The following is a 24,878-nucleotide window of genomic DNA, read 5'->3' as shown; positions in this document are numbered from 1 at the left end:
ATTTCCCCTTATCTTCCATGCAGATAAGGTAGTTTTGCGTACCAAACATGGGTTTCTTCCTAAGGTGGTATCTAATAAGAATATCAATCAGGAGATTGTTGTTCCGTCACTGTGTCCTAATCCTTCTTCAAAGAAGGAACGTCTATTACACAATCTTGACGTGGTTCGTGCTTTAAAGTTTTATTTACAAGCTACTAAAGATTTTCGTCAAACATCTGCATTGTTTGTTGTCTACTCTGGACAGAGGAGAGTCCAAAAGACTTCGGCATCTTCTCTTTCTTTTTGGCTGACGAGCATTATCCGTTTAGCTTATGAGACTGCTGGCCAGCAGCCTCCTGAAAGAATTACAGCTCATTCCACTAGAGCGGTAGCTTCCACATGGGCTTTTAAAAATGAGGCCTCTGTTGAACAGATTTGTAAGGCAGCGACTTGGTCTTCGCTTCATACTTTTTCTAAATTCTACAAATTTGATACTTTTGCTTCCTCGGAAGCTGTTTTTGGGAGAAAGGTCTTGCAGGCAGTGGTTCCTTCCGTTTAAGTTCCTGCCTTGTCCCTCCCTTCATCCGTGTCCTAAAGCTTTGGTATTGGTATCCCACAAGTAATGGATGAACCCGTGGACTGGATACACCTTACAAGAGAAAACAAAATTTATGCTTACCTGATGAATTTCTTTCTCTTGTGGTGTATCCAGTCCACGGCCCGCCCTGTCACTTTTAAGGCATGTGTTTTTTATTTTTAAACTACAGTCACCACTGCACCCTATAGTTTCTCCTTTTTTCTTGCTTGTCCTCGGTCGAATGACTGGGGGTGGCAGTTAGGGGAGGAGCTATATAGACAGCTCTGCTGTGGGTGTCCTCTTGCAGCTTCCTGTTGGGAAGGAGAATATCCCACAAGTAATGGATGAACCCGTGGACTGGATACACCTTTACAAGAGAGAGAAATTTATCAGGTAAGCATAAATTTTGTTTTTCTATTGGCTATTGCGTCGGCACGCAGAGTTTCTGAAATAGTTGCCTTGCAATGTGAGCCTCCTTATCTGATGTTCCAGACTGATGAGGCTGTCCTTCGTACACGCTTGGGTTTTCTTCCTAAGGTGGTGTCTGATCGTAACATCAATCAGGAGATTGTGGTTCCTTCCTTGTGTTCTAATCATTCTTCTTCGAAGGAACGTTTACTTCATAATCTGGATGTGATTTGAGCTTTTAAGTTTTATCTTCAAGCTACTAAGCATTTTAGACAAACTTCTTCCTTGTTTGTTATCTACTCTGGGAAGCGTAACGGTCTGAAGGCCTTATCTTTTTGGTTGAGGAGTGTTATACGCTTACCTTACGAGTCAGCGGGACCTAGACCACCTCAGAGGATTACGGCTCATTCCACTAGAGTGGTGGCTTCCTCTTGGGCCTTTAAGAACGTGGCATCTATGGATCAGATTTTTAAGGTGGCTACCTAGTCCTCCTTACATTTTAAAAATTCTACAAATTTGATGTTTTTGCTTCGGCTGAAGCAGCTTTTGGGAGAAAGGTTTTGCAGGCTGTGGTGCCCTCAGATTAGGGTCCGCCTTTTCTTTTACCCATTATCATTCAGTGTCCTCTAGAGCTTGGCTATAGTTTTCCCAACAGTAAGGAATGATGCCGTGGACTCTCCTCATATTTAGAAGGAAAACATTAATTATGCTTACCTGATAATTTGATTTCCTTCTGTATGAGGAGAGTCCACGGCCCCCGCCCGTATACTCCGATGGGCGAACCAAAATTTTGTTTTTCTCTTCCGGCACCATTTAAACCCTTATATTTCTCCGATTGTTCCTTGTTCCCTTGGCAGAATGACTGGGATATGAGGGAAGTAGGGGGAGTATTTAAGTCTTTGGCTGGGGTGTCTTTGCCGCCTCCTGGTGGCCAGGTTCAGTATGTCCCAACAGTAAGGAATGATGGACTCTCCTTATACAGCAGGAAATTAAATTATCTGGTAAGCATAATTTGTTTTTTGCACTTGTGTCCCTTTTTAATAAGAATACTGAAACACAACATATTGATAGAATATAACAAAATTACTACTACTTGTTGTGGGTATTTGCTTCTTTTTCAACTAGTTTGGTATGACATTTATTTAAAAAAAAAAAAGTTTTGACATGCCTGCTCTATTTTGTGTCCTTAGCCCCTCTCGCAGATTTTTAATGCTCTGTTTTGCTTTCTGTACAGACTGTTCTTGGTGGTAGCCACCACTTGACTCCTCAACTGATCAGCTCATTAATTCAGGGTTTCAACCTATCACAACCAGAGCGAGCACAGGAGCTTCTACAAAAAGCAGTTGAGAGGCTAGAATCAAGTACCTCAAACACAAAAGGCCACCTGGTGCTTATATTAGATAAGGTGAGTAAAGATCTTTTTCATTCTGGGTTCTGCAACTTCTCAGTGTATACCAAAGTTAATCTGACAACTGAAAGGTTTTGAAAATAGAAGGCAACAAGCGAACTGTATATTATGGTGTTAGGTGTTGGTCATCCATTCTTTATTTGGGCTTAGAGCCTGCAAAAAGATTGAGGACTTCAGATCTGTCAAATCCTCTGGCGATGTGTGGAATTTCTATGTGCAAATCTATCTAAAAAGTAGTTCTGTTTGATAAATCAACCAGTTAGTTTCTGATTGCTGAAGAGAGATTTATTTCTCCTACATTGGTGTGTCCGGTCCACGGCTTCATCCTTACTTGTGGGATATTCTCTTCCCCTACAGGAAATGGCAAAGAGCGCACACAGCAAGAGCTGTCCATATAGCCCCCCCCCCTCTGGCTCCGCCCCACAGTCATTCTCTTTGCCGCTCTGAACAAGTAGCATCTCCACAGGGATGGTAAAGAGTATGAGGTGTAAATTTTGTAAAGATCGGATATTTCCTTCATAGTTTTTCAAACATTCAGAAATAAAGTGTGCTCTTTTTATTATTTAAAGAGACAGTAACGGTTTTGTTTAAAAACGTTTTTATTGCATTAATAGCCTGCCAAATTCTGTCTATCATGTCTGTACCTTCAGATAGCATATGTTCTGTGTGTATGGAGGCCAAGGTGGTTCCCCCTTTAAATGTATGTGCAAATTGTGCCATGGCGTCCAAACAAAGTAAGGACAGTGCTGTCACATTTAATAAGGTTGCCCAAGATGATTTTTCAAATGAAGGTAGTGGGGATAGCTCATCATCCTCTCCTTCTGTGTCAACACCAGTTTTGCCCGCGCAGGCGATACCTAGTACATCTAGCGCGCCAATGCTTGTTACTATGCAGCAATTAACTGCAGTAATGGATAACTCTATAGCAAATCTTTTATCCAAACTGCCAGCATTTCCCAGAAAGCGTGATTGCTCAGTTTTAAATACAGAGGATGAGCAAGTTGGCGCTGACGATAATTTATCTGTTATACCCTCACATCAATCTGAATTGGCAGTGAGGGAGGGTCTGTCTGAGGGAGAAATTTCTGATTCAGGAAAAGTTTCTCAGCAGGCAGAACCTGATATCGTGGCATTTAAATTTAAGTTAGAACATCTCCGCGCCCTGCTTAAGGAGGTGCTAACTACTCTCGATGATTGTGACTCTTTGGTGATTCCAGAGAAGTTGTGCAAAATGGACAAATTCTTAGAAATCCCTGTGCACGCTGATGCCTTTCCGATACCCAAGAGGGTGGCGGACATAGTGACTAAGGAGTGGGAGAAGCCAGGTATACCTTTTGTTCCACCTCCTATATTTAAGAAAATGTTCCCCATTGTCGACCCCAGAAGGGACGCATGGCAAACGGTCCCTAAGGTTGAGGGGGCAGTTTCAACGTTGGCCAAGCGCACAACTATTCCTATTGAGGACAGTTGCGCTTTCAAAGATCCTATGGATAAAAAATTTAAAGGATTGCTTAAAAAGATATTTGTTCAGCAAGGTTTCCTTCTTCAACCAATTTCGTGCATTATTCCTGTCACCGCGGCAGCGTCTTTTTGGTTCGAGGAACTAGAAAGTTCGCTCCAAAAGGAGACTCCATATGATGAAGTCATGGACAGAATTCACGCACTAAAGTTGGCTAATTCCTTTATTTTGGATGCCGCTTTTCAATTGGCTAAGTTAGCTGCGAAAAATTCAGGTTTTGCAATAGTGGCGCGCAGAGTGCTTTGGCTAAAATCTTGGTCGGCGGATGTGTCGTCCAAAACAAAATTGCTTAATATTCCTTTCAAGGAGATTATTTCAGACATCACTGGGGGAAAGGGCCATGCCCTCCCACAGGATAGGCCTTTCAAGGCTAAGAACAAATCTAATTTCCGTTCCTTTCACAATTTCAGGAACGGCCCGACTCCTAACTCTGCAGCCTCTAGACAAGAAGGCAACACTTCCCAGCCTAAACCAGCATGGAAACCATTGCAAGGCTTGAACAAGGGTAAACAGGCCAAGAAGCCTGCTGCTGCTACCAAGACAGCATGAAGAGGTAGCCCCCGATCCAGGACCGGATCTAGTAGGGGGCAGACTTTCTCTTTGCTCAGGCTTGGGCAAGAGATGTTCCGGATCCCTGGGCACTAGAAATAGTCTCTCAGGGGTATCTTCTAGAGTTCAAGGAACTTCCTCCAAGGGGAAGGTTCCACAGGTCTGGGTTTCTCCAACATTGGTGTGTCCGGTCCACGGCGTCATCCATTACTTGTGGGATATTCTCCTCCCCCACAGTGAAAGGCAAGGAGAGCACACAGCAAGAGCTGTCCATATAGTCCCTCCCAGGCTCCGCCCCCCCAGTCATTCTCCTTGCCGCTCTGAACAAGTAGCATCTCCTCGGGGATGGTGAGGAGTTTGTGGTGTTTAGTTGTAGTTTCTTATTCTTCTCTCAAGAGTTTGTTATTTTAAAATAGTGCTGGTATGTACTATTTACTCTGAAACAGAAAGAGATGAAGAGTTCTGTTTAAAAGAGGATTATGATTTTAGCAGACAGTAACCAAAATCAGTTGCTGTTCCCACACAGGACTGTTGAGATGAGAGAACTTCAGTTGGGGGGAACAGTTTGCAGACTTTTCTGCTCAAGGTATGACTAGCCATTTTTCTAACAAGACTGTGTAATGCTGGAAGGCTGTCATTTTCCCTCATGGGGATTGGTAAGCCATTTTCTTAGTCTCAAACAGAATAAAGGGCTTATTATGGGCTATACACTGGTAGACACTCTTAAGGGCTAAATTGATTGCTTTATTTAAGTATTATATGCAGTTTGAAGTTGAATTTCACACTTTTATAACATTGGGGAACGTGTTTTAGCACCAGGCACTTGTTAAGACACCTTCCCAGTCAGGAAGGGCCTTTCTCTGTAGTAGGCAGAGCCTCATTTTCACGCCATTACTGTGCAGTTAGTTTTGAGTACAGTACATGCAGCTGCATGTGTGTGGGTCTGGAATCCACTAAAAACGTTCCTAGAAGGCTTCATTTGATATCATATACCCCCCTGGGATTGGTGAAGTCGCAGCAAAGGCTGTAGCTGGGACTGTAAGGGGGTTAAAATTAAAAACGGCTCCGGTTTCCACATTTTAAGGGTTAACAGCTTGAAAATTGGGGTGCAATACTTTGAATGCATTAAGACACTGTGGTGAAAATTTGGTAAAGATTGGATAATTCCTTCATAGTTTTTCACATATTCAGTAATAAAGTGTGCCCTGTTTAACATTTAAAGAGACAGTAACGGTTTTGTTTTAAAACGGTTTTCTCCAACATAGGTGTGTCCGGTCCACGGCGTCATCCTTACTTGTGGGATATTCTCTTCCCCAACAGGAAATGGCAAAGAGCCCAGCAAAGCTGGTCACATGATCCCTCCTAGGCTCCGCCTACCCCAGTCATTCTCTTTGCCGTTGTACAGGCAACATCTCCACGGAGATGGCTTAGAGTTTTTTAGTGTTTAACTGTAGTTTTTATTATTCAATCAAGAGTTTGTTATTTTAAAATAGTGCTGGTATGTACTATTTACTCAGAAACAGAAAAGAGATGAAGATTTCTGTTTGTATGAGGAAAATGATTTTAGCACCGTAACTAAAATCCATGGCTGTTCCACACAGGACTGTTGAGAGCAAGTAACTTCAGTTGGGGGAACAGTGTGCAGTCTCTTACTGCTTGAGGTATGACACATTCTAACAAGACGATGTAATGCTGGAAGCTGTCATTTTTCCCTATGGGATCCGGTAAGCCATGTTTATTTCGATGGTAAATAAGGGCTTCATAAGGGCTTATTAAGGATTGTAGACTTTTCTGGGCTAAATCGATTCATTTTTAAAACATATTTAGCCTTGAGGAATCATTTTATCTGGGTATATTGATATTATAATATCGGCAGGCACTGTATTAGACACCTTATTTCTCTGGGGCTTTCCCAAAGCATAAGCAGAGCCTCATTTTCGCGCCGGTGTGGCGCACTTGTTTTTGAGAGGCATGGCATGCAGTCGCATGTGAGAGGAGCTCTGATACTTAGAAAAGGCTTTCTGAAGGCGTCATTTGGTATCGTATTCCCCTTTGGGTTTGGTTGGGTCTCAGCAAAGCTGATACCAGGGACTGTAAAGGGGTTAAAGTGTTACAACGGCTCCGGTTCCGTTATTTTAAGGGTTAAAGCTTCCAAATTTGGTGTGCAATACTTTTAAGGCTTTAAGACACTGTGGTGAAAATTTGGTGAATTTTGTACAATTCCTTCATGTTTTTTCGCAATTGCAGTAATAAAGTGTGTTCAGTTTAAAATTTAAAGTGACAGTAACGGTTTTATTTTAAAACGTTTTTTGTACTTTATTATCAAGTTTATGCCTGTTTAACATGTCTGAACTACCAGATAGACTGTGTTCTGAATGTGGGGAAGCCAGAATTCCTGTTCATTTAAATAAATGTGATTTATGTGATAATGACAATGATGCCCAAGATGATTCCTCAAGTGAGGGGAGTAAGCATGGTACTGCATCATTCCCTCCTTCGTCTACACGAGTCTTGCCCACTCAGGAGGCCCCTAGTACATCTAGCGCGCCAATACTCCTTACTATGCAACAATTAACGGCTGTAATGGATAATTCTGTCAAAAACATTTTAGCCAAAATGAACCCTTGTCAGCGTAAGCGTGGCTGCTCTGTTTTAATCACTGAAGAGCATGACGACGCTGATATTAATATCTCTGAAGGGCCCCTAACCCAATCTGAGGGGGCCAGGGAGGTTTTGTCTGAGGGAGAAATTACTGATTCAGGGAACATTTCTCAACAGGCTGAACCAGATGTAATTGCATTTAAATTTAAGTTGGAACATCTCCGCATTCTGCTTAAGGAGGTATTATCCACTCTGGATGATTGTGAAAAGTTGGTCATCCCAGAGAAACTATGTAAAATGGACAAGTTCCTAGAGGTGCCGGAGCTCCCAGAAGCTTTTCCTATACCCAAGCGGGTGGCGGACATTGTTAATAAAGAATGGGAAAGGCCCGGTATTCCTTTCGTCCCTCCCCCCATATTTAAAAAGTTGTTTCCTATGGTCGACCCCAGAAAGGACTTATGGCAGACAGTCCCCAAGGTCGAGGGAGCGGTTTCTACTTTAAACAAACGCACCACTATACCCATAGAGGATAGTTGTGCTTTCAAAGATTACCTTCTACAACCAATTTCATGCATTGTCCCTGTCACTACAGCCGCATGTTTCTGGTTTGATGAGCTGATAAAGGCGCTCGATAGTGATTCTCCTCCTTATGAGGAGATTATGGACAGAATCAATGCTCTCAAATTGGCTAATTCTTTCGCCCTAGACGCCACTTTACAATTGGCTAGGTTAGCGGCTAAGAATTCTGGGTTTGCTATTGTGGCGCGCAGAGCGCTTTGGTTGAAATCTTGGTCGGCTGATGCGTCTTCCAAGAACAAACTACTAAACATTCCTTTCAAGGGGAAAACGCTGTTTGGCCCTGACTTGAAAGAGATTATCTCGGATATCACTGGGGGTAAGGGCCACGCCCTTCCTCAGGATCGGCCTTTCAAGGCGAAAAATAGACCTAATTTTCGTCCCTTTCGTAAAAACGGACCAGCCCAAAGTGCTACGTCCTCTAAGCAAGAGGGTAATACTTCTCAAGCCAAGCCAGCTTGGAGACCAATGCAAGGCTGGAACAAGGGAAAGCAGGCCAAGAAGCCTGCCACTGCTACCAAGACAGCATGAAATATTGGCCCCCGATCCGGGACCGGATCTGGTGGGGGGCAGACTCTCTCTCTTCGCTCAGGCTTGGGCAAGAGATGTTCTGGATCCTTGGGCGCTAGAAATAGTCTCCCAGGGTTACCTCCTGGAATTCAAGGGACTTCCCCCAAGGGGGAGGTTCCACAGGTCGCAGTTGTCTTCAGACCACATAAAAAGACAGGCGTTCTTACATTGTGTAGAAGACCTGTTAAAAATGGGAGTGATTCATCCTGTTCCAATAAGAGAACAAGGGATGGGGTTCTACTCCAATCTGTTCATAGTTCCCAAAAAAGAGGGAACGTTCAGACCAATCTTAGATCTCAAGATCTTAAACAAGTTTCTCAAGGTTCCATCTTTCAAGATGGAAACCATTCGAACTATTCTTCCTTCCATCCAGGAGGGTCAATTCATGACCACGGTGGATTTAAAGGATGCGTATTTACATATTCCTATCCACAAGGAACATCATCGGTTCCTAAGGTTTGCATTCCTGGACAAACATTACCAGTTCGTGGCGCTTCCTTTCGGATTAGCCACTGCTCCAAGGATTTTCACAAAGGTACTAGGGTCCCTTCTAGCGGTGCTAAGACCAAGGGGCATTGCAGTAGTACCTTACCTGGACGACATTCTGATTCAAGCGTCGTCCCTTCCTCAAGCAAAGGCTCACACGGACATTGTCCTGGCCTTTCTCAGATCTCACGGCTGGAAAGTGAACGTGGAAAAGAGTTCTCTATCCCCGTCAACAAGGGTTCCCTTCTTGGGAACGATTATAGACTCCTTAGAAATGAGGATCTTTCTAACAGAGGCCAGAAAAACAAAACTTCTAGACTCTTGTCGGATACTTCATTCCGTTCCTCTTCCTTCCATAGCTCAGTGCATGGAAGTGATCGGGTTGATGGTAGCGGCAATGGACATAGTTCCTTTTGCGCGCATTCATCTAAGACCTTTACAACTGTGCATGCTCAGTCAGTGGAATGGGGACTATACAGACTTGTCTCCGAAGATACAAGTAAATCAGAGGACCAGAGACTCACTCCGTTGGTGGCTGTCCCTGGACAATCTGTCTCAAGGGATGACGTTCCGCAGGCCAGAGTGGGTCATTGTCACGACCGACGCCAGTCTGATGGGCTGGGGCGCGGTCTGGGGATCCCTGAAAGCTCAGGGTCTTTGGTCTCGGGAAGAATCTCTTCTACCGATAAATATTCTGGAACTGAGAGCGATATTCAATGCTCTCAAGGCCTGGCCTCGGCTAGCGAGGACCAAGTTCATACGGTTTCAATCAGACAACATGACAACTGTTGCGTACATCAACCATCAGGGGGGAACAAGGAGTTCCCTAGCGATGGAAGAAGTGACCAAAATCATTCTATGGGCGGAGTCTCACTCCTGCCACCTGTCTGCTATCCACATCCCAGGAGTGGAAAATTGGGAAGCGGATTTTCTGAGTCGTCAGACATTGCATCCGGGGGAGTGGGAACTCCATCCGGAAATCTTTGCCCAAGTCACTCACCTGTGGGGCATTCCAGACATGGATCTGATGGCCTCTCGTCAGAACTTCAAAGTTCCTTGTTACGGGGCCAGATCCAGGGATCCCAAGGCGGCTCTAGTGGATGCACTAGTAGCACCCTGGACCTTCAAACTAGCTTATGTGTTCCCGCCATTTCCTCTCATCCCCAGGCTGGTAGCCAGGATCAATCAGGAGAGGGCGTCGGTGATCTTGATAGCTCCTGCGTGGCCACGCAGGACTTGGTATGCAGATCTGGTGAATATGTCATCGGCTCCACCTTGGAAGCTACCTTTGAGACGAGACCTTCTTGTTCAGGGTCCGTTCGAACATCCGAATCTGGTTTCACTCCAGCTGACTGCTTGGAGATTGAACGCTTGATTTTATCGAAGCGAGGATTCTCAGATTCTGTTATCAATACTCTTGTTCAGGCCAGAAAGCCTGTAACTAGAAAGATTTACCACAAAATTTGGAAAAAATATATCTGTTGGTGTGAATCTAAAGGATTCCCTTGGGACAAGGTTAAGATTCCTAGGATTCTATCCTTCCTTCAAGAAGGATTGGAAAAAGGATTATCTGCAAGTTCCCTGAAGGGACAGATTTCTGCCTTGTCGGTATTACTTCACAAAAAGCTGGCAGCGGTGCCAGATGTTCAAGCCTTTGTTCAGGCTCTGGTTAGAATCAAGCCTGTTTACAAACCTTTGACTCCTCCTTGGAGTCTCAATTTAGTTCTTTCAGTTCTTCAGGGGGTTCCGTTTGAACCCTTACATTCCGTTGATATTAAGTTATTATCTTGGAAAGTTTTGTTTTTAGTGGCGATTTCTTCTGCTAGAAGAGTCTCTGAACTATCTGCTCTGCAGTGTTCTCCTCCTTATCTGGTGTTCCATGCAGATAAGGTGGTTTTACGTACTAAACCTGGTTTTCTTCCAAAAGTTGTTTCTAACAAAAACATTAACCAGGAGATTATCGTACCTTCTCTGTGTCCGAAACCAGTTTCAAAGAAGGAACGTTTGTTGCACAATTTGGATGTTGTTCGCGCTCTAAAATTCTATTTAGATGCTACAAAGGATTTTAGACAAACATCTTCCTTGTTTGTTGTTTATTCAGGTAAAAGGAGAGGTCAAAAAGCAACTTCTACCTCTCTCTCTTTTTGGATTAAAAGCATCATCAGATTGGCTTACGAGACTGCCGGACGGCAGCCTCCCGAAAGAATCACAGCTCATTCCACTAGGGCTGTGGCTTCCACATGGGCCTTCAAGAACGAGGCTTCTGTTGATCAGATATGTAGGGCAGCGACTTGGTCTTCACTGCACACTTTTACCAAATTTTACAAGTTTGATACTTTTGCTTCTTCTGAGGCTATTTTTGGGAGAAAGGTTTTGCAAGCCGTGGTGCCTTCCATTTAGGTGACCTGATTTGCTCCCTCCCTTCATCCGTGTCCTAAAGCTTTGGTATTGGTTCCCACAAGTAAGGATGACGCCGTGGACCGGACACACCTATGTTGGAGAAAACAGAATTTATGTTTACCTGATAAATTACTTTCTCCAACGGTGTGTCCGGTCCACGGCCCGCCCTGGTTTTTTAATCAGGTCTGATAATTTATTTTCTTTAACTACAGTCACCACGGTACCATATGGTTTCTCCTATGCAAATATTCCTCCTTAACGTCGGTCGAATGACTGGGGTAGGCGGAGCCTAGGAGGGATCATGTGACCAGCTTTGCTGGGCTCTTTGCCATTTCCTGTTGGGGAAGAGAATATCCCACAAGTAAGGATGACGCCGTGGACCGGACACACCGTTGGAGAAAGTAATTTATCAGGTAAACATAAATTCTGTTTTTGTGCTTTATTAACCAGTTTAAGCCTGTTTAACATGTCTGTACCTTCAGATAGATCATGTTCTGTATGTATGGTAGCCAATGTGGTTCCCCCTTCAAATATGTGTGATAATTGTGCCATAGCGTCCAAACAAAGTAAGGACAGTACTGTCACAAATTGTAAAATTGCCCAGGATGATTCCTCAGATGAAGGAAGTAGACATAGTTCTACATCATCTCCTTCTGTGTCTATACCAGTTATGCCCGCGCAGGCGACCCCTAGTACTTCTAGCGCGCCAATGCTTGTTACTATGCAGCAATTGACGGCAGTAATGGATAACTCCATAGCTAATATTTTATCCAAAATGCCAGCATTTCAGAGAGAGCGCGATTGCTCTGTTTTAAACACAGTAGAGCAGGAGGGCGCTGATGATAATTTTTCTGTCATACCCTCACACCAATCTGAAGTGGCAGTGAGGGAGGGTTTGTCAGATGGGGGAATTTCTGATACAGGTAGAATTTCTCAGCAGGCAGAACCTGATGTTGTGACATTTAAATCAAAATTAGAGCATCTCTTCGCATTACTTAAGGAGGTGCTATCTACTCTGGATGATTCTGACAATCTGGTCAACCCAGAAAAATTGTGCAAGATGGACAAGTTCCTTGAGGTCCCGGTGCACCCTGATGCTTTTCCGATACCTAAACGGGTGGCGGACATAGTGAATAAGGAGTGGGAGAAGCCAGGCATACCTTTTGTCCCTCCTCCTATATTTAAGAAATTGTTCCCTATGGTCGACCCCAGGAAGGACACATGGCAAACAGTCCCTAAGGTCGAGGGGGCGGTTTCTACTCTAGCCAAGCGCACGACCATTCCTATTGAGGACAATTGTGCTTTCAAAGATCCTATGGATAAAAAATTGGAGGGTTTGCTTAAAAAGATTTTTGTACAGCAAGGTTACCTCCTTTAACCTATTTCGTGCATTATTCCTGTCACTACAGCGGCGTGGTTCTGGTTCGAGGAACTGGAAAAGTCGCTCAGTAGGGAGACTCCGTATGAGGAAGTCATGGACAGAATTCACGCACTTAAGTTAGCTAATTCCTTTATTTTAGACACCGCTTTGCAGTTAGCGAGGTTAGCGGCGAAAAATTCAGGGTTTACAATTGGGGCGCGTAGAGCGCTCTGGCTAAAGTCTTGGTCGGCGGATGTATCTTCCAAGACAAAATTGCTTAATGCCCCTTTCAAAGGTAAGACCCTTTTTGGGCCAGAATTGAAAGAGATTATTTCAGACATCACTGAGGGAAAGGGCCATGCCCTCCCACAAGATAAACCTTTCAAGGCTAAGAATAAGTCCAATTTTCGTTCCATTCGCAATTTCAGGAACGGACTGGCTTCCAACTCGGCAGCCTCTAGACAAGAGGGTAACGCTTCCCAGACTAAACCAGCTTGGAAATCAATGCAAGGCTGGAACAAGGGTAAACAGGCCAAGAAGCCTGCTGCTGCTACCAAAACAGCATGAAGGGGTAGCCCCCGATCCGGGACCGGATCTAGTAGGGGGCAGACTCTCTCTCTTTGCTCAGGCTTAGGCAAGAGATGTTCAGGATCCCTGGACACTAGAAATAGTCTCTCAGGGTTTTCTTCTGGAGTTCAAAGAACTACCCTCAAGGGGAAGGTTCCACATGTCTAACTTATCTTCAAACCAAATAAAGAGACAGGCATTCTTACATTGTGTAGAAGACCTGTTAAAGATGGGAGTGATACACCCAGTTCCAACTGTGGAACAAGGTCGGGGGTTTTACTCAAATCTGTTTGTAGTTCCCAAAAAAGAGGGAATTTTCAGACCAATTCTGGATTTAAAAATTCTAAACAAATTTCTCAGAGTTCCATCGTTCAAATGGAAACCATTCGAACAATTTTATCTACAATCCAGGAGGGTCAATTTATGACTACCGTGTATTTAAAGGATGCGTATCTACATATTCCTATCCACAAAGATCATCCAAGGATTTTCACAAAGGTGCTAGGGTCTATTCTAGAGGTTCTAAGACCAAGGGGTATTGCAGTGGCACCTTATCTGGACGACATTCTAATCCAAACGTCGTCTCTTTCCAAAGCAAAGGCTCATACAGACATTGTTCTAGCCTTTCTCATATCTCACGGGTGGAAGGTGAACGTAGAAAAGAGTTCCCTGTCTCCGTCGACAAGAGTTCCCTTCTTGGGAACGATAATAGATTCTTTAAAAATGAAGATCTTCCTGACAAAAGTCAGAAAGTCAAAGCTTCTAAAGCTTGTCAAGTTCTTCACTCTATTCTGCAGCCTTCCATAGCTCAGTGCATGGTAGTAGTAGGGTTGATGGTTGCAGCAATGGACATAGTTCCTTTTGCTCAAATTCATCTAAGACCATTACAACTGTGCATGCTGAAGCAGTGGAATGGGGACTATACAGACTTGTCTCCAAAGATTCAAGTAGACCAGATGACCAGAGACTCACTCTGTTGGTGGTTGTCACAGGGTCACCTGTCTCAGGGAATGAGTTTCCGCAGACCAGAGTGGGTCATTGTCACGACCGACACCAGTCTATTAGGCTGGGGTGCGGTCTGGGATTCCCTGAAAGCTCAGGGTCTGTGGTCTCGGGAAGAGTCTCTTCTCCCGATAAACATCCTGGAACTGAGAGCGATATTCAATGCTCTCCGGGCTTGGCCTCTACTAGCGAAGGCCGGATTCATAAGATTCCAGTCAGACAACATGACGACTGTAGCTTACATCAACCATCAGGGAGGAACAAAGAGTTCCTTGGCGATGAGAGAGGTATCCAAGATCATCAAATGGGCGGAGGATCACTCCTGCCATCTATCTGCAATTCACATCCCAGGAGTAGACAACTGGGAGGCAGATTATCTGAGTCGTCAGACTTTCCATCCGGGGGAGTGGGAACTCCACCCGGAGGTTTTTGCCAAGTTGACTCAATTATGGGACATTCCAGACATGGATCTGATGGCGTCTCGTCAGAACTTGCTACGGGTCCAGATCCAGGGATCCCAAGGCGACTCTAGTGGATGCATTAGTGACGCCTTGGTCGTTCAACCTAGCTTATGCATTTCCACCGTTCCCTCTCCTTCCCAAACTTCTTTTTTGTTTGTCGTTTATTCTGGTAAGAGGAGAGGACAAAAAGCTACTGCTAGACCAGGTAACCAGAGACTCACTCCGCTGGTGGTTGACTCAGGATCACCTGTCTCAGGGAATGAGTTTCCGCAGACCAGAGTGGGTCATCGTCACGACCGACGCCAGTCTCTTAGGCTGGGGCGCGGTCTGGGACTCCCTGAAAGCTCAGGGTCTTTGGTCTCGGGAAGAGTCTCTCCTCCCGATAAACATTTTGGAACTGCGATATTCAATGCGCTCCTGGCCTGGCCTCACCTAGAGAAGGCCAGATTCATAAGATTTCAGTCGGACAACATGACGACCGTAGCGTACATCAATCATCAGGGGGGAACAAAGAGTTCCTTGGCGATGAGAGAGGTATTCAAGATCATCAAATGGGCGGAGGATCACTCCTGCCACCTATCTGCAATTCACATCCCAGGAGTAGACAACTGGGAGGCGGATTATTTGAGTCGTCAGACTTTCCATCCGGGGGAGTGGGAACTCCACCCGGAGGTCTTTGCCCAGTTAACTCAACTATGGGGCACTCCAGATATGGATCTGATGGCGTCTCGTCAGAACTCCAAGGTTCCTCGATACGGGTCCAGATCCAGGGATCCCAAGGCGACACTAGTGGATGCATTAGTGGCGCCTTGGTCGTTCAATCTAGCTTATGTGTTTCCAACGTTCCCTCTCCTTCCCAGGCTTGTAGCCAGGATCAAACAGGAGAAGGCCTCGGTGATTCTAATAGCTCCTGCATGGCCACGCAGGACTTGGTATGCAGACCTGGTGAATATGTCATCGGCTCCACCATGGAAGCTACCTTTGAGACAGGATCTTCTAGTACAAGGTCCATTCGAACATCCAAATCTAGTCTCTCTGCAACAGACTGCTTGGAAATTGAACGCTTGATTCTATCTAAGCGTGGGTTTTCAGATTCAGTTATAGATACTCTTGTTCAAGCCAGAAAACCTGTAACTAGGAAAATTTACCATAAGATATGGCAAAAATATATCCGTTGGTGTGAATCCAAGGGATTCTCTTGGAGTAAAATAAAAATTCCTAGGATACTTTCCTTTCTCCAAGAGGGTTTGGATAAAGGTTTGTCAGCTAGTTCTTTAAAAGGACAGATATCTGCTCTGTCTGTTTTGTTACACAAACGTCTGGCAGCCGTGCCAGATGTACATACGTTTGTACAGGCGTTAGTTAGAATCAAGCCTGTCTACAGACCTATGACTCCTCCTTGGATTCTAAATTTAGTTCTTTCAGTTCTTCAGGGGGTTCCGTTTGAACCCATGCATTCCATAGATATTAAGTTACTATCTTGGAAAGTTCGGTTTTTGGTTGCTATTTCTTCTGCTAGAAGAGTTTCTGAATTATCTGCTTTGCAGTGTACTTCTCCCTATCTGGTATTCCATACAGATAAGGTAGTTTTACGTACCAAGCCTGGTTTTCTTCCAAAGGTGGTTTCCAACAGGAATATTAACCAGGAAATAGTTGTTCCTTCTCTGTGTCCGAATCCAGTTTCGAAGAAGGAACGTTTGTTACACAACCTAGATGTGGTTCGTGCTTTAAAATTCTATTTAGAAGCAACAAAGGATTTCAGACAGACATCATCCTTGTTTGTCGTTTATTCTGGTAAGAGGAGAGGGCAGAAAGCTACTGCTACCTCTCTTTCTTTTTGGCTGAAAAGCATCATCCGATTGGCTTATGAGACTGCCGGACGGCAGCCTCCTGAACGAATTACAGCTCACTCTACTAGAGCTGTGGCTTCCACATGGGCCTTCAAGAACGAGGCTTCTGTTGATCAGATCTGTAAGGCAGCGACTTGGTCTTCTCTGCATACTTTTGCCAAATTTTACAAATTCGATACTTATGCTTCTTCGGAGGCTGTTTTTGGGAGAAAGGTTTTGCAAGCCGTGGTGCCTTCCGTTTAGGTAACCTGACTTGCTCCCTCCCTTCATCCGTGTCCTAAAGCTTTGGTTTTGGTTACCACAAGTAAGGATGAAGCCGTGGACCGGACACACCAATGTAGGAGAAAACAGAATTTATGTTTACCTGATAAATTTCTTTCTCCTACGGTGTGTCCGGTCCACGGCCCGCCCTGGCTTTTAGTCAGGTTTGAAAATTTTTATTCCATACACTACAGTCACCACGGCACCCTATAGTTTCTCATTTTTCTCCTAACCGTCGGTCGAATGACTGGGGGGCGGAGCCAGAGGGGGGGCTATATGGACAGCTCTTGCTGTGTGCTCTCTTTGCCATTTCCTGTAGGGGAAGAGAATATCCCAAGTAAGGATGAAGCCGTGGACCAGACACACCGTAGGAGAAAGAAATTTATCAGGTAAACATAAATTCTGTTTTCTCCAACATAGGTGTGTCCGGTCCACGGCGTCATCCTTACTTGTGGGATATTCTCTTCCCCAACAGGAAATGGCAAAGAGCCCAGCAAAGCTGGTCACATGATCCCTCCTAGGCTCCGCCTACCCCAGTCATTCTCTTTGCCGTTGTACAGGCAACATCTCCACGGAGATGGCTTAGAGTTTTTTAGTGTTTAACTGTAGTACGTACTATTTACTCAGAAACAGAAAAGACCAGGGACTGTAAAGGGGTTTAAAGCTTAAAACGGCTCCGGTTCCGTTATTTTAAGGGTTAAAGCTTCCAAAATTGGTGTGCAATATTTTCAAGGCTTTAAGACGCTGTGGTGAAAATTTGGTGAATTTTGAACAATTCCTTCATGCTTTTTCGCAATTGCAGTAATAAAGTGTATTCAGTTTAAAATTTAAAGTGACAGTAACGGTTTTATTTTAAAACGTTTTTTTGTACTTTCTGATCAAGTTTATGCCTGTTTAACATGTCTGAACTACCAGATAGACTGTGTTCTGAATGTGGGGAAGCCAGAATTCCTATTAATTTAAATAAATGTGATTTATGTGATAATGACAATGATGCCCAAGATGATTCCTCAAGTGAGGGGAGTAAGCATGGTACTGCATCATTCCCTCCTTCGTCTACACGAGTCTTGCCCACTCAGGAGGCCCCTAGTACATCTAGCGCGCCAATACTCCTTACTATGCAACAATTAACGGCTGTAATGGATAATTCTGTCAAAAACATTTTAGCCAAAATGAACCCTTGTCAGCGTAAGCGTGGCTGCTCTGTTTTAGTTACTGAAGAGCATGACGACGCTGATATTAATATCTCTGAAGGGCCCCTAACCCAATCTGAGGGGGCCAGGGAGGTTTTGTCTGAGGGAGAAATTACTGATTTAGGGAACATTTCTCAGCAGGCTGAATCTGATGTGATTACATTTAAATTTAAATTGGAACATCTCCGCATTTTGCTTAAGGAGGTTTTATCCACTCTGGATGATTGTGAAAATTTAGTCATCCCAGAGAAACTATGTAAAATGGACAAGTTCCTAGAGGTGCCGGGGCTCCCAGAAGCTTTTCCTATACCCAAGCGGGTGGCGGACATTGTTAATAAAGAATGGGAAAGGCCCGGTATTCCTTTCGTCCCTCCCCCCATATTTAAAAAATTGTTTCCTATGGTCGACCCCAGAAAGGACTTATGGCAGTCAGTCCCCAAGGTCGAGGGAGCGGTTTCTACTTTAAACAAACGCACCACTATTCCAATAGAGGATAGTTGTGCTTTCAAAGATCCTATGGATAAAAAATTAGAAGGTTTGCTTAAAAAGATGTTTGTTCAGCAGGGTTACCTTCTACAACCCATTTCATGCATTGTCCCTGTCACTACTGCCGCATATTTCTGGTTTGATGAACTGCTTAAGGTGCTCGATAGTGACTCTCCTCCTTATGAGGAGATTATGGACAGAATCAATGCTCTCAAATTGGCTAATTCTTTCACTCTAGACGCCTCTTTGCAATTGGCTAAGTTAGCGGCTAAGAACTCTGGGTTTGCTATTGTGGCGCGCAGAGCGCTTTGGTTGAAATCTTGGTCGGCTGATGCGTCTTCCAAGAACAAGCTACTAAACATTCCTTTCAAGGGGAAAACGTTGTTTGGTCCTGACTTGAAAGAGATTATCTCTGATATCACTGGGGGTAAGGGCCACGCCCTTCCTCAGGATCGGCCTTTCAAGGTAAAAAATAGACCTAATTTTCGTCCCTTTCGTAAAAACGGACCAGCCCAAGGTGCTACGTCCTCTAAGCAAGAGGGTAATACTTCTCAGGCCAAGCCAGCTTGGAGACCAATGCAAGGCTGGAACAAGGGAAAGCAGGCCAAGAAACCTGCCACTGCTACCAAGACAGCATGAAATATTGGCCCCCGATCCGGGACCGGATCTGGTGGGGGGCAGACTCTCTCTCTTCGCTCAGGCTTGGGCAAGAGATGTTCTGGATCCTTGGGCGCTAGAAATAGTCTCCCAGGGTTATCTTCTGGAATTCAAGGGACTTCCCCCAAGGGGGAGGTTCCACAGGTCTCAGTTGTCTTCAGACCACATAAAAAGACAGGCGTTCTTACATTGTGTAGAAGACCTGTTAAAAATGGGAGTGATTCATCCTGTTCCATTAAGAGAACAAGGGATGGGGTTCTACTCCAATCTGTTCATAGTTCCCAAAAAAGAGGGAACGTTCAGACCAATCCTAGATCTCAAGATCTTAAACAAATTTCTCAAGGTCCCATCGTTCAAGATGGAAACCATTCGAACTATCCTTCCTTCCATCCAGGAAGGTCAATTCATGACCACGGTGGATTTAAAGGATGCGTATCTACATATTCCTATCCACAAGGAACATCATCGGTTCCTAAGGTTTGCATTCCTGGACAAACATTACCAGTTCGTGGCGCTTCCTTTCGGATTAGCCACTGCTCCAAGGATTTTCACAAAGGTACTAGGGTCCCTTCTAGCGGTGCTAAGACCAAGGGGCATTGCAGTAGTACCTTACCTGGACGACATTCTGATTCAAGCGTCGTCCCTTCCTCAAGCAAAGGCTCACACGGACATTGTCCTGGCCTTTCTCAGATCTCACGGCTGGAAAGTGAACGTGGAAAAGAGTTCTCTATCCCCGTCAACAAGGGTTCCCTTCTTGGGAACAATTATAGACTCCTTAGAAATGAGGATCTTTCTAACAGAGGCCAGAAAAACAAAGCTTCTGGACTCTTGTCGGATACTTCATTCCGTTCCTCTTCCTTCCATAGCTCAGTGCATGGAAGTGATCGGTTTGATGGTGGCGGCGATGGATATAGTTCCTTTTGCGCGCATTCATCTAAGACCATTACAACTGTGCATGCTCAGTCAGTGGAATGGGGACTATACAGACTTGTCTCCGAAGATACAAGTAAATCAGTGGACCAGAGACTCACTCCGTTGGTGGCTGTCCCTGGACAATCTGTCTCAAGGGATGATGTTCCACAGACCAGAGTGGGTCATTGTCACGACCGACGCCAGTCTGATAGGCTGGGGCGCGGTCTGGGGATCCCTGAAAGCTCAGGGTCTTTGGTCTCGGGAAGAATCTCTTCTACCGATAAATATTCTGGAACTGAGAGCGATATTCAATGCTCTCCAGGCCTGGCCCCAGCTTGCGAGGACCAGGTTCATACGGTTTCAATCAGACAACATGACGACTGTTGCGTACATCAACCATCAGGGGGGAACAAGAAGTTCCCTAGCGATGGAAGAAGTAACCAAAATTATTCTTTGGGCGGAGTCTCACTCCTGCCACCTGTCTGCTATCCACATCCCAGGAGTGGAAAATTGGGAAGCGGATTTTCTGAGTCGGCAGACATTGCATCCGGGGGAGTGGGAACTCCATCCGGAAATCTTTGCCCAAGTCACTCACCTGTGGGGCATTCCAGACATGGATCTGATGGCCTCTCGTCAGAACTTCAAAGTTCCTTGCTACGGGGCCAGATCCAGGGATCCCAAGGCGGCTCTAGTGGATGCACTAGTAGCACCTTGGACCTTCAAACTAGCTTATGTGTTCCCGCCATTTCCTCTCATCCCCAGGCTGATAGCCAGGATCAAGCAGGAGAGGGCGTCGGTGATCTTGATAGCTCCTGCGTGGCCACGCAGGACTTGGTATGCAGATCTGGTGAATATGTCATCGGCTCCACCTTGGAAGCTACCTTTGAGACGAGACCTTCTTGTTCAGGGTCCGTTCGAACATCCGAATCTGGTTTCACTCCAGCTGACTGCTTGGAGATTGAACGCTTGATTTTATCGAAGCGAGGATTCTCAGATTCTGTTATCGATACTCTTGTTCAGGCCAGAAAGCCTGTGACTAGAAAGATTTACCACAAAATTTGGAAAAAATATATCTGTTGGTGTGAATCTAAAGGATTCCCTTGGGACAAGGTTAAGATTCCTAGGATTCTATCCTTCCTTCAAGAAGGATTGGACAAAGGATTATCTGCTAGTTCCCTGAAGGGACAGATTTCTGCCTTGTCGGTATTACTTCACAAAAAGCTGGCAGCTGTGCCAGATGTTCAAGCCTTTGTTCAGGCTCTGGTTAGAATCAAGCCTGTTTACAAACCTTTGACTCCTCCTTGGAGTCTCAATTTAGTTCTTTCAGTTCTTCAGGGGGTTCCGTTTGAACCCTTACATTCCGTTGATATTAAGTTATTATCTTGGAAAGTTTTGTTTTTAGTTGCGATTTCTTCTGCTAGAAGAGTCTCAGAATTATCTGCTCTGCAGTGTTCTCCTCCTTATCTGGTGTTCCATGCAGATAAGGTGGTTTTACGTACTAAACCTGGTTTTCTTCCAAAAGTTGTTTCTAACAAAAACATTAACCAGGAGATTATCGTACCTTCTCTGTGTCCAAAACCAGTTTCAAAGAAGGAACGTTTGTTGCACAATTTGGATATTGTTCGCGCTCTAAAATTCTATTTAGATGCTACAAAGGATTTTAGACAAACATCTTCCTTGTTTGTTGTTTATTCAGGTAAAAGGAGAGGTCAAAAAGCAACTTCTACCTCTCTCTCTTTTTGGATTAAAAGCATCATCAGATTGGCTTACGAGACTGCCGGACGGCAGCCTCCCGAAAGAATCACAGCTCATTCCACTAGGGCTGTGGCTTCCACATGGGCCTTCAAGAACGAGGCTTCTGTTGATCAGATATGTAGGGCAGCGACTTGGTCTTCACTGCACACTTTTACCAAATTTTACAAGTTTGATACTTTTGCTTCTTCTGAGGCTATTTTTGGGAGAAAGGTTTTGCAAGCCGTGGTGCCTTCCATTTAGGTGACCTGATTTGCTCCCTCCCTTCATCCGTGTCCTAAAGCTTTGGTATTGGTTCCCACAAGTAAGGATGACGCCGTGGACCGGACACACCTATGTTGGAGAAAACAGAATTTATGTTTACCTGATAAATTTCTTTCTCCAACGGTGTGTCCGGTCCACGGCCCGCCCTGGTTTTTTTAATCAGGTCTGATATTTTATTTTCTTTAACTACAGTCACCACGGTACCATATGGTTTCTCCTATGCAAATATTCCTCCTTAACGTCGGTCGAATGACTGGGGTAGGCGGAGCCTAGGAGGGATCATGTGACCAGCTTTGCTGGGCTCTTTGCCATTTCCTGTTGGGGAAGAGAATATCCCACAAGTAAGGATGACGCCGTGGACCGGACACACCGTTGGAGAAAGAAATTTATCAGGTAAACATAAATTCTGTTTTTACTGCTTCATTGTCTGATACATCTATAAAACCTAATCTTGGCATAACTGCAAGAAATTGACTTTATAGAGAACTATACTGTAATAGACAAATGATCTATTTGTATCTTTCTATCAGCACCTTCAAAAACTTCCATGGGAAAGCACTCCCTGCCTCCTATTGAGATCAGTCACACGTCTTCCGTCACTACACTTCCTGCTCAGCTACAATCTACGTACAAAGGTTTGAAATGTTCCACAACCACATTTTTTATTGCTAATGTAAAATACATTTTCCACTTTTTTTAGAATGTTTTTTTTTTTTTTATTATTATTATTATACTTTTCACATGTGACCACCTGGTTAAAACTTTGGTTTTGGAATTTTACATTAAAATTTGAATAAACATATTTGTATTTTTTGTCTTATCTGCAGTACCAACCTCAAAGCACCTTAGTTCAAGGTGTTGACCCCAAGCAGACTTTTTATGTCCTTAACCCACATTCCAACCTTCCAGGCACAGAGGAGCGGTTTAGGGAATGGTTTCAAAAGTAAGTGTGTTAATATGGAAGATTCAGTGTTACTAGGAAATATGTATAAATCATTTAGATAGTGCACTTACACCTGTGGACCAGAATCCTCTGGTTTTAAAGGAATCACTTTAAAGGTACATGAGTCAAAATTAAACTTTCTTAATTCAAATAGAGCATTTTAAGAGATTTTTCAACTGACTTAGTTCTCTTGTTATACTTTGTTGAAAAGCATGCCTAGGTAGGATAAGATGCAGCAACACCCCACAGGGAGATAGCTGGTGATAGGTAGCTGCACACACATGCCTCTTGTCATTGGCTCACCCAATGTGTTCGGCTGAATTGCTGCTCTGGAGCTGACTTTTTTAATCTATATAGTTAATTACACTTTTGCAGAGTTGATACACAGATATATACAAGTATTAGTACAATAAGAAAATGCTCTAACCTGTAATCCTTTATTGAAACCTTCCAAGCATGTTACTCCCATATGTGTTCATACACTCACTGACTGAATCTTTCAATGACTTAGCCACCATTGGTTTTAGCTAATAATTTTTAATGCTAAAGTAATACTCAACTTTAAAACTAAAATTGTGAAATTCTTTGCAGTGAACCCGGGTGGAAAGGAGTGATAAGGTCTCCTCCAAAATCTGAGCAGCTTCAGTATGCAATAACAAAACAAGATCTCTATATGTAAGTGTCTGGTTTATGTGGGTTTAAATCCCAAGTTCTTGGTTAACATCCTGCAAGACTATTTTGAAAATGACTGTATGCCCTTGTTTACAGCTATGTTGGACATGGTGCTGGTGCACACTTCTTGGATGTTCAGACGCTCCAGCGATTGGATTGTAATGCTGTGGTGTTGCTATTTGGATGCAGTAGTGCTGCACTAGCAGTGCGGGGAGACTTGGAAGGAGCAGGCATTGTGTTAAAATACTTATTGGCTGGCTGGTAAGTCACATGAAAATTATTGCAAACCAATGTTTTAGTTCTGGCCCCAGTACGCTTTCTCATATGTTATGGACATTTTAATTTATTTCTAATGGATTGTTTTTGTCCCCTTTGGTAGAATTTCTTTTCTTTTATACAGGTGGTGAGTCCACGATCTATTACTCTTGCCTACCACTAGGTGGAGGCAATGAATTCCCAAACCGCAAGAACTCTCTAAACCCCTCCCACCTCATCAGTCTTGTCTTTGCCTCCACTTGAGGTGGTCAAAGAATGAAGATGTGCATTTTATTCTTTAGTGAGAGGTGTTCTCAGATCGAGCTGAGGCCCATTATCCCTCAGAGTACAGTGTTTGTCAGAGGGATGTATTTGTAGTATTAGAAGTGACATGCCATGGGGTCGCAGGGACTTGTCCTTTGCCTCTGTCTGTTGGTTTGTCGATTATACTTCTATTCCAGTTCTTTGCGGTTATGTTTCAGCACTGGTGTTGGCTTCTTGTTAGTTTCCTCCAGTAGCAGAGTGCCTTTGAGTAAGTTAATATATTTATATTTATTTAGTACTCTATAAGTCGTTTAGGTTATCAATGTATATATATATATATATGTTATATATGTACATAGTCTTGGGACAGTAATATATGTTTGATATTCCCCGTTTTAAAGTGTTTATTATTTTATTTTTATTCACATTCATTTTTTGATGCTTATGCGTTTTCTATGTATTTTGCCGCACGCTAGTTTTTTGCCGCATGTTCTTTTGCAGTGAGTTCCATATGGGGGGCTGCCATCTTACTGTGACTTCATCCGGAAGCGATGTCACGGGGGTTGTTTTCGGCATGCATGCTTCGGTATGCCTCGACATGGACCTTACTGGCTGTTTTTGGAGCTCTGTGATCTGGAGTTCCTCTTCACACAAAGATTGTACCTTTACTCCTATTTTGGTAATTATATGCTGTAAGTAGCATTTTGAGCTTAAAGTGATAGTCAATCATAGAGTTTGTGAAACAAAGGGGACTTTCATTCATAAAGTATAAAATTCTTCATGCTGAAAGCTCCTTAGGGTGTCATGCACATAAGAGCAAACGCTTAAAGTGAAAGTCAATCCTAGCGTTTGTGAAACGCTAGGATTGACCATTGAAACAAATAAAAGGGGACTTTCATTTATGAA

At 44.0% G+C, this 24,878-nt stretch overlaps 1 protein-coding gene across 1 annotated transcript in view; it reads left to right on the top strand.

Annotated features, from left to right (window-relative positions):
- The window catches only part of ESPL1 (extra spindle pole bodies like 1, separase), an 810,416-nt gene that overhangs the window by 740,714 nt on the left and 44,824 nt on the right, over nucleotides 1-24,878 (top strand). Inside the window, exons 26-30 of the mRNA XM_053708312.1 lie at nucleotides 2,199-2,369; nucleotides 22,369-22,473; nucleotides 22,666-22,781; nucleotides 23,373-23,456; nucleotides 23,550-23,714. Coding sequence (XP_053564287.1) covers nucleotides 2,199-2,369; nucleotides 22,369-22,473; nucleotides 22,666-22,781; nucleotides 23,373-23,456; nucleotides 23,550-23,714 — 641 coding nt within the window. The remainder of the gene's footprint in view (nucleotides 1-2,198; nucleotides 2,370-22,368; nucleotides 22,474-22,665; nucleotides 22,782-23,372; nucleotides 23,457-23,549; nucleotides 23,715-24,878) is intronic.

This window comes from Bombina bombina, chromosome 3 (assembly GCF_027579735.1).
Source record: "Bombina bombina isolate aBomBom1 chromosome 3, aBomBom1.pri, whole genome shotgun sequence".
Lineage (NCBI taxonomy): Eukaryota > Metazoa > Chordata > Amphibia > Anura > Bombinatoridae > Bombina > Bombina bombina.
The sequence above is the reverse complement of the archived record's forward strand: the minus strand, read 5'-3'. Positions and strand labels throughout refer to the sequence as shown.